Genomic DNA, 13,324 nt, shown 5'->3' on the forward strand with positions numbered 1-13,324 from the left:
GTTCGCATCCTTTTTTTTTTTACCTAATATGACTTTATTCTTGTAAAATTACTGCAGATTTCTCAATAGTTGCTGTTTCTTGTTAAATTTTGTTTCCAGCATGTGCTACCAGTCAGTGAAAAAAACAGCCAAGGGCCCCAAATGGCCCCTATGTCGCACTTTGGCCACTCCTGCTCAATAGGGTTAGCATTATTAGTGTACCTGTGTGAGCTGACCCCATTAGTATAGATTCAGATTCCATTGGTGAATATCATTAGATGGTGAACGTCTTGACAAGTGAACGCCCCACCTCCCCAGGGATTGAAGGACCTATGGTTCAAAGGAATGAGTCATAACGAGTCGTCAGTTCTTGTTCTTCAAATCAAATCCTGTTGGTTCACCTCAAACACGCATTTGTTGTTGTTGTTTTTTTTTTTAACCTTGCCTCATTATTAAGTATTGATGATATGTCTTCCTGTGTCACCTGAGGCCTTAACGCGGGGATTAGCTTTAGAAGCATTTGCCTCCACCCACTCTTTCGACGTGGTCTTTCTCAGAGGATGCAGTCAGGACTGCTCCAACACAAGAAAACAGAACCTCCTGAAGGATTCATGAGTTTATTCTAAATCTTCAATCTATGCATGTCTGTAGCGCCATGTTTTTGCCTCTCAAGGTCCATGCTCAACCAGAATAGGACCAAGAACACAGAATGTTTCTTATCGCAACTGTCCTGGTAAGTGTTCTTCCAGTGTGACCTCCCCGCAGTCAGTCCGCACGAGCCCGACTTTTCCCAAACTAGTCCGACTGGAAGTGTTTAGTGCTCTCCTTCAACCGATCCTCTGTTTCCTTTTGACCGTGTGTGTATCCCCCAAAAGAATCCTCGAAAGACTACCAACTGATCAGATAATCATCAGTCAAACATGATTCAACCCAGGAGGACCCTCTGAGGGGAGCAGTTTTGGCGTAGCCAAATACGTCAAAAGTGACAAGTGTAAAAACAATGGTGGTTCCCAGAGGTTTTGTCAGAACGGACGGTTCTTCCTCAAAGAAGAAACAGAAATGATTTATTTTCCTAATCTCCAGAATCTCAGTCAAACCAACGTTACATGGTATATGCGGACCCTAATAGACCGTTTCTGTTGGTTTTCTGGAACATATTAGTGTGCAACCTCTCGGGTCGAGCACAAGACGCTGGTTAACCTCTGCTCTGTTTGGATGTTGGAACCTTTTTTTCCCATCGGAAATAAAAAACAATCTGTTGAAGTCAAAACAGAATGAAAGAACGAGGGAAGGACAGAGCGCCAGATTGTTGCGGCCTCCGCATAGTCACCCACAAAACAGAAAAATTCAACTGTGCCGCAGAATCAGAATCTTTTGTGGACATAATATCCCAGAAATATAAAACAAACAGCAGAAAATTTACAAAAAAATGCGAGACAAAACGTAAACAATGTATTCCATAGGCTGTTCCCGATCGGAGGATTCTCAAGCTAACGTCACAAGAAGAAGAAAAAAATTTCACCCACAAAACAGTGATTATGTATTAATTGAAAAAAAACTTGATGCAGCGCGGAACAACTGTACCGCAGAATCAGAATTTTTTGTGGACATCATATCCCAAAAAAATAAAACAAACAGCAGAAAATCTCCAAAAAATGTGAAACAACAAAATGTAAACAATGTATTCCATAGGCCATTCCCGATCGGAGGATTCTCAAGCTAAAGCCACAAAAAGAAGAAGAAGAAGAAGAAAAAAAACCAAATGGCTAAATAAGTCAGCACAGAAAATAGGCCTTTCAATAAAATAACAAGATTAAAGGTAGTGTCAAGCATTTCCAGATCTTGGATCAGAGAATAACTCGGTTTGGACTGCATGAGATCTACCATCTAGTACAGGGGTGGGCAAACTTTTTGACTCGCGGGCCGCATTGATATGACAAAATTTACGGGGGGGCAGACTATATATTTTACACGTAACAGTCCACCTGGTATTATTGTATCTGGAAAATTGTCATGCAATCTGCTATTATTATTTATTATTTTATATTTATATTCAAATATTTTAAAAATAATAAAATATTATAATAATTACAATAAAATTAAAATAATAATTATTATTATATTATTATTATGTAAATATGCAAATATAACAATAATATTATATATAATTAATATAATAATTAGCATTAATATAATAATTATAATAATCATAATAGTTCTAATAATAATTATAATAATCTAATAATAATAATAATAATTATTATTATTATTATTATGTGCTTGTGTCCCTTTTTTCAGGAGCACTTTGTAAACAACAGACCATGTCAAAAAACGAAATTGATCAACGAAACGAAAAACCATCAAAAGGTTGGCTCAGGCCATGATGCCAGGTTGTATGTTGAGTTTAAATGAAATACTTTGGAAAGATTGGGCGGGCCGTATTCAAACACTTGGGCCGGATGTGGCCCCCGGGCCGTAGTTTGCCCACCCCTGATCTAGTACCATGCAGTTGTCAGTTGTTTGCAGACACTGCGGATCACATGCCAAATATCGAGATTTGTGATTAAAACATTACAGTGGCTCAGAGGCTTAGAGGCCGCTGGATTTACTGGGATACAAGACTTGAGAAGTTGATTTACAAGACAACATATTAAATCCCTATTAAGCTGATCAACGGCGGGCAGGGCTGCAGACAGTGTCCTCATTTCGACTATAGCACCCGCAGTCCCTCAAAAGCTTTCAGGCCGATGGAACAAATAATATGCGGTATTTAGCGGCCTACTCAATGTGATGGAGTTGGGAATTGAAGTTTTTGCATTAATGCAAAGCAATTTGGGGGATTTTTTGCGTATGTGCGGGTGGCCTTGGCAGCATGTTTCCACCATTTCATCCTTTTTGCTTGTCATAAAGTGGCCTCATTAGAGACATATCTTCCATGTTTCTGCCAAGAATGTACATTCTGATTTGTCTGAAATAATGGCTTGAATCGGGCAGCACGTAAGCCAAGATGTATTTTTATTAGGACTGAACTTTGCACACTATTTTCAGTTGGCAACAAAAAAAGACAAAGACGTCCCTGGTGATTTTCTGTGCTAATAGCGCTAGCAGAATGTCCTGCTTTTAGTGTTTTAGTGGGACTTATTTGCCAATTGATATAAATTAGACCTTTAGGTTCCCTTGGGTATTTTTGTTACTCAGTTATTCAACTGTGTGATATTGTATTGCAGCTTGCATGAACCCAACAAACTCAAAGGGTCCTTGACATGATTATCAACTTTTCTTCAATCTGTTATATTTTGTTTGTAATTATGTTCGACATTGTTACATTTTTGAAAGCGGATGCCAATTTTGCAAAAGTTCCATTTGTAGTTCATGGCGCGATCACTCAGCAACACAAACAGAGGATGTTTACATTGATTATAGTGAATATTTGAGCGACTTGACTATATTTTTTGAGGGGCAAAACAATTGGAAATGAAATGACTAAAGTCTTAAGACATGGAGATGAAGAACGGTGGCCTTCAAATCAAAGAATGGTAAGTAGAGTTGTTTATCCTTCAATTATTGTTTCAAATCAGGTTCTTAATGAACGCTAAGGGGTCTTTATATCTTAATTTATGTTATATTTTGCCATCCGCCCCCCCCACACAGTAAACATACATACTGTTTATATAACATGTATATAACATTTATATTAGAGTATCACTCGCACATTATGAACATCCAGCAGCAACACAACATTTTGGCATGACTACTATTATGATGATAAATATACCGAACCAAGTCCACCATCTACTGTTTATATAACATGTATAATGCTTTACAGACTTATCACTATCATGGAATATTATTTAGAAGACATTATGTAAACAAGACATGACAGATCATCAGGTGGGCATCCATCTGTCTCTCATCCTTTGCTCTTGGTGCATCCATTTTGTCTTAAACCGTTTTTTGGAAAAGACAAACAAACTTAGAGTATCACTCGCACACACATCCACAGACAGACAACATCCAGCAGCAACACAGCATTTTGGCATGACTACTATTTTGATGAAAAATATACTGAACCAAGTCCACCATTGACCCAGAGAAGCATTTGTTTACTCGGTTTTAACTGAGAGCTTCTGGAAACGGCGGGAGCGAGCTTGTCATTGTTGGCGCCATGCACTATGTCACATCTGTGAATTTACCATTCACGTTCAAATATGTTGCATAATTACAAAGAATATGTAACATATTTGAAGCAAAGTTGATTCATCATGTTGGGGACCTTTTAAGATCATTTAATTAGTTGTTCCTAGTGTAGTTTTTTAAAATGATAAATGGAGAAATAATTGTTATTTTTTCAGTGGCTAGTGGAAGCCGTTTAGAATCTCGGGTTGATGGCGAGGGATGGGAGTGTCTCGTGTTTCATTGTTGCTTCAGTCAAAGTAACTGACTTTCTTCCCTTCCCCTGTGCAATCCGCAGGAAATCTCCCCGGCTGCCTGATTGCCTCTTTTCATCCATTGATTTCTGATCATACTGATTCATCCTCTTTATATTTCTGACTAACCTCATTAGCTCTTCTGTCACGTGTGTTGTTTTCTTTCCAGACTCCGCTCTCTTCATCTAATCTAACGTGATCTAGTGTGATGTGGCTGAGGAGGATCCTTAGAACTTAACTGGTGTTACTTGGCTCATTTCCCTCGCTGTGTCTGTTCTCTTGGTTGCAACACAACGTGTTTTCTTCAGCATTCACAGATCCTGGCTAAACATGTAAAAAATAAACGTGAAGCAGAAACTTGGGAAATGTGTGCCTGGTAGATTATGTCTCTGTTGTAACAACGCTTCCTGCCTGGCTTGAGGAGTGGGATGCCATTCCACAGCATCGTGTGACCAGGCTGTTGTGGCTATGTGCGTTCTTCCAGCCAACTGCGTCCAAAGTACGAGAACGCAAAACTAAAGCAAACCATTGGTTATTGCGGATAATTAGATCCAGACCCGATTATGATCAATGAATTTCCGCAAAGTAGGATTCTGTATATTTTTTAAATAGAAAACATGTGTACAACTTTCTTTTTTTTTTACATGATTAGAGCTCTCTACACCTGAAATAGCACCCCTATAGTCACCTTTACACTTGTTTTACTCAATATAGTAGATGTTATGACAAAAAATAAGACATATTAGACACAATAAGACATGTTTTTTGTGAAAACATGTGTACTACCTTCTAAATTGTTTTTTTTACATTATTAGAGCTCTCTATACCTGAAATAGCAACCCTCTAGTCACCTTTACACTTGTTTTACTCAATATAGTCAATGTAATGACAAAAATAAGATTTTTTTTGTGGACAGCATTTTTACTGTGGTGGTTATTGTCTCACCGAGTGACCGGTGGAGAATACAACCTATCACATGTTTGAATGTGTCTTCTTAATGTCCTATATTTGTATTTTTGTTCATTTAGCCATTTCTATGCTAGAACATGCTTATAATATGTAAAATGTACTTAAATGTGCATATTTTTATACTAATGTTAGGCTGTAGTCATCCATGAAACAACGGTAATTGATTAATTTGTTTTGAAAAAAACACAGTGAAGCCCAGATGAAGTGGCGAGTGACGGCTGTATTCCCGTGCCTCCAAGGTTGTTGTATTCTCAGTGCACTGAATCAACGCCAACCGGACCGTTCAGGTTGTCTTTTAGTTCATACTCAAAGACTAGATAGGACAGCTCTAGTCTGAAGGGATGGGGCCGCATCCATAGTATTCACCCTCAAACATGGTTTGAGTTTCACTCTTTTGTGCTGCAAAACGTCGTTAAGGCTCCGACCCCTCGGACTACAGCTATCCTTGCTGGTCTCGGAGAATTCTGAAGAGTCTCGTCCAAATCAGTTTAATTCCTTGAGAGAAAACGCTATCAACACAACAGAGAAATAATCTACCAAATAAAATGTCAAAATATGAAGCACCTCTGTTCTGAACGAATGCAAACTGAAAACGGGGTGCTTTTTGGTGCCATTCTTCTGACTATCGTTGTCGACTTTTCATTTATTGCCTGTGGAATTTTGGCAGAAGGAGCAGCTAAGCAATTGTTAGTATGATATATGACTTGGGAGTGAAAAAGCACTGATGAATTACAAGTCGGTGTCAGACTAAAGCACCGATACCGAATGATCTTGCAGTCTAATTTAGACTTTGGACTTCAGGGTATCTTATACCAGAAATTAGAAACCCAACATGCTTTGTTTTTGCTCCCATCTTCTATGACCTTACAGATGTAAAACTTATTCTATGTACACAAAGAACGTCTTTGGGGCGGTGTTAAGGTTTTCAATTGTCGATTTTCTTAAGCTACACTTAAAGTGCTCCCAGTGAAACAAATTGTGACCATTTCTCTTTAAATTGGAGGGCATTCCAAGCAGATGGGGACGAGAAACTGAATCACTTTTGTCCCCATCTTCACCCCTTTCAGTTCTCACGTCTGATATTGCAGCATTCAATAATGTTCAATACTGATATCAGTGAGAACCATACATATTTTTATGACTTATTTTGATGTGTGCAATGTTAGAAGTAATATCACTCAAACAGAAAACAATAATCAGCAGTAGCAGTAGTAGGTATGACCAAATTTGCTTCTTTAAGAATCTGCGGTACAGTTTTATCCACAGAATAGCAGCAGCCAAGCATAATATAGCAATATTGGAGGTGCTCACCGAAGCGTTTCAACCAGACTTTATTCACCACCAACAAAGGCTGGTCATGTTTTCTGCTAAAGCTAATTCCGTAACACCGCTTCAAATGGGTGACAGATTTCAGAGAAGTATGCATTTTTTTGTACATACACTACCGCTCAAAAATTTGGGATCACTTGGAATTTTTTTGGGCCAGTCTGTGATATGGCTTTTTCTTGGCAGTCCTGCTATGAAGTCCAGCATCCTGAAGTCGCCGCTTCACTGTTGATACTGACACCGGTGTTTTTGACGGCTACTATTTAGTGCAGCTGCCAGGTGACGACCTGTGAGGCGTCTTTGTCTTAAACTACACACTCAGATATTTGTCTGCATCGTTTTTCTGTCCTTGTTAGACCCAGTTTGTGCTGCTCTCTGAATGGAGTAGTTAACAGCATGGTAAGAGATTTTAGTTTAGATTTTTAGATGGCTTTTCTAATCATCTATTAGCCTTATAAAATGATGAACTTGGATTAGCAGCCATACCAGGAGATTGATGCAGAGGACTGACAGTTGTTGATAGTAGGCCTCTATGCAAAAATGTACATCCTTCTTTGAAAATCATCTCATTCATTTTAATTGTTTGTGAAATAGATACAAATGTTTGTGAAATGCATGAAAATGTGTTTATTTTTTTGCAAAACAAAGACATTTCCAAGTGATCCCAAACTTTTGAGTCATAGTGTAAATAAAATTTTACATCTTTCAGCTCAGGAAAAATGGCGACAGAAACAAGTGTTGACACTTCTGCTGAGTGTATTGAATACCAAATGTATAAGATGGCATTTTAAAAGGTACCCATATACACGCTGTAGGTACAAGACGCACTGTGACTGTTCCTTATCATGATTGCATTGAAAAGGCCTTGATCATGCTAGATTAAACATGCAGAATCCAAAGGGATGCATGTTCTAACATGCATGGCAAATAAATGATTGAATATTATATGTTCCATTCATTCCCACTAATGACCTGCTTCCTCCTCTTGTATTTAGGTACACACCATTTTAAATGTTCATGAATCCTTTTTCACATATTGTACCCATATAAGTTCGGTAAGTGTGTGAGCGTTAAAATAGATCTTGACAGTGAAGTTGTCGGTCCATGTTTGTCCCTGTTGTCTTGCGCCTGTATTTTTTAAGCAGCAGTAAAACGGTGATGGGTGGATTACATTTTTCTTTGACTGCAGTCATGTAGTGCACAATTTAATTAACACCTATTTGGCACACGCTAATATAATTATGCTGGAAATTACACTTGAATAGTCAGTTGATCCAACAATTAGGTGCAATAAATGTCTTACATTTTTAAACAGAAAGACTGAAATTGAAAATGCTTGAGTACTAATCAGACATGAAAAACTTCATAATCCTCATAATCCATCCAGCACTGCTGTAAAGCAATTGCAAAACTAGCTTTTTTTTTTAATCTCATGTTGATACAACTACAGTGGGTCCCTGCATATTCGCGAGTCGGCATTCTCAACCAGGCAAATTTGTAGGCAAATCACGTACTTTTTTTGCAGAATGCAACCATCATGAATAGCAGGGATCTACTGTCCATATACATGTTCTAATGTTCTAATGGATGTCTCTATCTAAAACAGGACCGATACAAGGAGGTGTTGACTTTCTCTTTTTTTCTGATTAGATCAAGTCATCTTTGTTTGTGTGTCACCAGTTGTCTGCTTGTGTAACCGTAGCGATGAACATGAATACATATTAATCTTTTCCCCCCTCCTCCCATCCTTTTCATTCTCTCTTTCCAACGCTTAAAATAGAAGTGGAGCAAAAAGGTAAATAACAGACACGATCCGAACCCTCTAGCTCCTTTGTTTTGTGACTTCGAGTTGTAAACTTCTTATTGTGGTGGCTCCTACGAAACTTGTGGACGACAGTGGAACCTCTAAATTCGAACCCCCTTGAAGAGTTTAACCAAAAATTTTGACCCCCCCCCCCCAAAAAAAGAGGAGTAATTGCTATCATGCGTTTTTGTAATGCCAAAACAGAAGTGATGTCAAATGGGAAAAATATGATTATACTGGTAGCATTGGAACACACGTCTGTCCTGGCTGCTCAGTCTAACTCAGCTAAGTCAACAATAGACTAATAATAAAATGAAAATGGAATGTAAATATTTCATCTTCGGTAAAACTAAGCTCAGCAACTAAGGAATGCGGCACTGGTCAGTCATTTGGTACGCCCGCCTGTCCAGGCTGCTCAGTAATAACAATACTCAAATAATACCCAAATGAGAAGAACAGATTGTACACCTCAAAGTGAGCTGCACTTTAAATATGTATGCAAAATGACTTGCAGCATCCCTTTTCATGTTTTTTTTTTTTTGTTATTGTGTAAGGGTGAGCACACATGCATGTACGTACTGTCCATACACGTAAAGCTCTGTGTACAGTCAATGAACTGCATTAGATGGCTCACTCTACCGTGGTATCTCCGTTTTGGTTATTTATGCGTCCCAAAAGGTCAGATCAAAAATCAAATGCACACTACCACTCGAAAGTTTGGGATCACTTGCAAATTTCTTTGTTTTCCGAAGAAAAACAAATGTTCCTGCATTTCACAAACAATTAAAATGAATCAGATGATTTTCAAAGAAGAATGTACATTTTTGCATAGAGGCCTACTATCAACAACTGTTGGTCCTCTGCATCAATCTCCTGGTATGGCTGCTAATCCAAGTTCTTCATTTTATAAGGCTAACTACTCCCTTCAGAGAGCAGCACAAAATTGGGTCTAACAAGGACAGAAAAGCGATGCACAACAGTGCAAGAAGACAAATATCTGAGAGTGTGTAGTTTAAGACAAAGACGCCTCACAGGTTGTCACCTGGCAGCTGCACTAAATAGTAGCCGTCAAACACCAGTGTCAGTATCAACAGTGAAGCGGCGACTTCAGGATGCTGGACTGCAAAGCAGGACTGCCAAGAAAAAGCCGTATCTCATACTGGCCAAAAAATGTCCAAGTGATTCCAAACTTTTGAGTGGTAGTGTATGAAAACTTATGAAAAATGTTAATAAGAAAATACATTATCAGGGCATCCAATCGATGGCGACCGGTTTGTTCAGGTTGTCTTGGAAGACATTTTCCTTCTCAGTTGATGCCCAATGAGTCGGTGGGACAAACACTACCACCCCCCTAAAATATTCAATCATTGAGTCTCTAATAAATAACAATAATCTCTAATAATAAATAAGTGTGATACCACCCAAAACTCCATTGCATTTTAATGAGTGTCGTTTCATACCACAATAGTGCCAAACCGTTTTTGTCTGGACAAACCTCTACCTTTAGAGCACAGGGGGTCAAATTCGGCTGGAAAGCCTGCAAACAATGCACGTCAATTTCTCTGTCAATTTTCTCGGAAACTGGAGTTTTTGTGGTAGTTTAGCTGGGATAATTTTCATTCCGGACTTTCACTGGTAGACAGAGGTCTCACTTCACTGTATCTTAATGCCAATTTTCACTACCAATGAGTGAAACCTTGATTGGTGCTTGCCTCGACCTGAAATAATAAACGCTTAGATCTTGCACCATCCTATCTAGTTTTGAGCATGAACTATTAAAGTATATAACTGTTAAAGCCTCCATGGATAAGAGGCAAAATGTCTTCTAAGACCCCCTGGTGCGGCTCTCTGGGGGCGACCATAACTGTGATGTGGTCCGCAGTTTATACCAATTCGAACCAACCGCCAACTCCTGCCCCACCTAGTCAGCCAGGGGTGTGTCCCACCTACTAGTCATTGAGCTTAAAATCAAATCAACAGGCATCACATCTTCTAACGTAACCTGAACAGTCCATTTGTGATCGATTCAATTCCCTTTCAGGTCATTTTTACCAATTTGAAGACTCTTGTTCGGAAATTCTTTGATAGTCCTTCTCACAGTCTTGATCAGATTCCTGGCGTCAGCAAAGCATCCTTTCTTTGGGCAGCTGATTCTGCGGAATAATACTACACGGGGCAATAATGTAGACTACCGCTGAAAAGTTTGGGATCACTTGGAAATGTTTTGGGCCAGTCTAAGACATGGCTTTTTCTTGGTAGTCCTGCTATTCCAGCATCCTGAAGTCGCCGCTTCACTGTTGATACTGACACTGGTGTTTGACGTCTACTATTTAGTGCAGCTGCCAGGTGACGACCTGTGAGGCGTCTTTGTCTTAAACTACACACTCTCAGATATTTGTCTTCTTGCACAGTTGTGCAGTGTTTTTCTGTCCTTGTTAGATCCAGTTTGTGCTGCTCTCCGAAGGGAGTAGTTAACAGCATGGTAAGAGATTTTAGTTTTAGTTACCATTTTTAGATTTTCTAATAATCTATTAGCCTTATAAAATGATGAATTTGGATTAGCAGCCATACCAGGAGATTGATGCAGAGGACTGACAGTTGTTGATAGTAGGCCTCTATGCAAAAATGTACATCCTTCTCTGAAAATCATTGCATTCATTTTCATTGTTTGTGAAATGGAAAAAAAAATTTGCAAGTGATCCTAAACTTTTGAGCGGTAGTGTACAAAAACCTGAAATCTGAATCATACCAAAACTGGGGGGTTCGAAAACTGAGGTTTGACTGTACGTATATACTCACAGTCCACTAAGTATTACGTAAGACTTACTGTAAAGAAAAGATAGCAAACAGGCAGTGGGAAGATGTAAGTGGGGTACATTGGCTGACTTGTTGTCTCCTCATTCTGCCTGGATGCTTTTGCCATTCAGCAAAATTTGCCTGGCTTCCAAACCCCTTTTCCATAGCATGCCTCGGTAACAGTTGAAACTGTTGTTTTCTTCTGTCCCCTTTTTTCTCCAAGGCCTCTTTCCTTCTCACCTCCCATTATTTCTCACCTGACCACGTGCTGCTTCTTTCTCTGTTGATTCTTATGCCTTAGAACCCAGAACCAAAACACCTCAAGAGACTCTTTACAGAAAGTTATTTAAATTTAGTAGTGGTTGTGACGTTTGCATCACTTGCTAATGACAAGCCTCTCAGGTCTTTACCGTAGAAAAGGTGAGACGAGTATTTGACAGACGGCTGAGTCCTGCTCTCTCGTAACGTCTCATGTCTGTCACTTTAGTTGGCTTTATTTCTTTTAATTACAGGACTGTTTGAGTTGTGTTTCCTTTCTCTTCCCGTCATTTCTTCTTTATATTTCTTTATATTTCAACATTCTGCTTGACAACCTTCCTATTTCTTTTGTGTCATTGTTATGCACAAAGCCAAAATCCTTGTACTGCTTGTGAATATCGGAAATAGCTTCTAGTTGTTTCAGGCTACTTCTAAACATGTCTGTCCTCATTAATTGTGGACAACTCATAAGATAGATTTTGTTTTGATATTGCATGCACAGTGCTATTGATGACGTATTAACATTTCTGCTTCTTATTCTACTTTCTTCTATTACTAGTTTTTATTTGTCCCGGGACTCTGAAAGCCGTCGGCGAGCCCTCCTTTCAGTTCGAAGCGGAGCAACAAGCTGGCGCCTGGTGCAAAGATCCACTGCAAGCTGCAGACAAGATCTACTTCATGCCTTGGACTCCGTATAGGACAGACACTCTTATCGAATATTCCTCCCTGGACGACTTCCAAAATGCCCGGCAAACGGTAACCTACAAGCTGCCCCACCGGGTGGACGGAACCGGATTCGTGGTCTATGACGGGGCGGTGTTTTTCAACAAAGAACGCACCCGCAATATTGTCAAGTTTGACCTGCGAACTCGAATCAAAAGCGGGGAGGCCATCATCAACAACGCCAATTACCACGACACGTCGCCGTACAAGTGGGGTGGCAAAACAGACATCGACCTGGCGGTAGATGAGAACGGCCTGTGGGTGATCTACGCCACTGAGCAGAACAACGGCATGATCGTCATCAGCCAGTTGAACCCCTACACGCTACGTTTTGAGGCGACGTGGGAGACAACCTACGATAAACGCTCGGCCTCCAATGCCTTCATGGCCTGTGGAGTACTCTATGTGGTTCGCTCCACCTACGAAGACAATGAGAGCGAGGTCAGCAAGAGCATGATCGATTACATTTACAACACCAAACAGAACCGTGGGGAATACGTCGATATCCACTTTCCCAATCAATACCAGTACATTGCATCTGTGGATTATAATCCGCGAGATAACCAGCTCTATGTGTGGAATAATTTTTACATCCTGAGATATAATTTGGAGTTTGGACCACCGGATCCAGCTCATGGTAAGAACCTTTCTCTATTCCTTACAGTGTCATTGTTCTTTTCCTTTATGTTTGCTTCTCTGTCCCTTGGACATCGAAAAAACTATGTCAAACAAAGGAGTGCATTGTTTGACATAGTCTCCATTATATTTAATTGAACGATGGGCTGTACGGTGGTCGAGTCGTGAGCACGCAGGCCTCACAGCTAGGAGACCAGAGTTCAATTGGCCATCTCTCGGCCATCTCTGTGTGGAGTTTGCATGTTCTCCCCGTGCATGCATGGGTTTTCTCCGGATACTCCGGTTTCCTCCCACATTCCAAAAACATGCTAGGTTAATTGGCCACTCCAAATTGTCCATAGGTATGAATGTGAGTGTGAATGGTTGTTTGTCTATATGTGCCCTGTGATTGGCTGGCTGGCAACCA

At 39.8% G+C, this 13,324-nt stretch overlaps 1 protein-coding gene across 31 annotated transcripts in view; it reads left to right on the forward strand.

Annotated features, from left to right (window-relative positions):
* Nucleotides 1–13,324, forward strand: part of adgrl2a (adhesion G protein-coupled receptor L2a) — a 140,055-nt gene that overhangs the window by 70,262 nt on the left and 56,469 nt on the right. For 19 of the 31 annotated variants that reach the window (XM_058074180.2, XM_058074181.2, XM_058074187.2 and 16 more), the window contains exons 5-7: nucleotides 653–712; nucleotides 8,482–8,496; nucleotides 12,119–12,919. In XM_058074180.2, coding sequence (XP_057930163.2) covers nucleotides 653–712; nucleotides 8,482–8,496; nucleotides 12,119–12,919 — 876 coding nt within the window. The remainder of the gene's footprint in view (nucleotides 1–652; nucleotides 713–8,481; nucleotides 8,497–12,118; nucleotides 12,920–13,324) is intronic. The other 12 variants (XM_058074174.2, XM_058074200.2, XM_058074191.2 and 9 more) reach the window with 2 other exon arrangements.

The sequence above is a fragment of the Doryrhamphus excisus genome, linkage group LG4, assembly GCF_037039965.1.
Source record: "Doryrhamphus excisus strain RoL-2023G ecotype Guam linkage group LG4, RoL_Dexc_Guam_v1.1, whole genome shotgun sequence".
NCBI lineage: Eukaryota > Metazoa > Chordata > Actinopteri > Syngnathiformes > Syngnathidae > Doryrhamphus > Doryrhamphus excisus.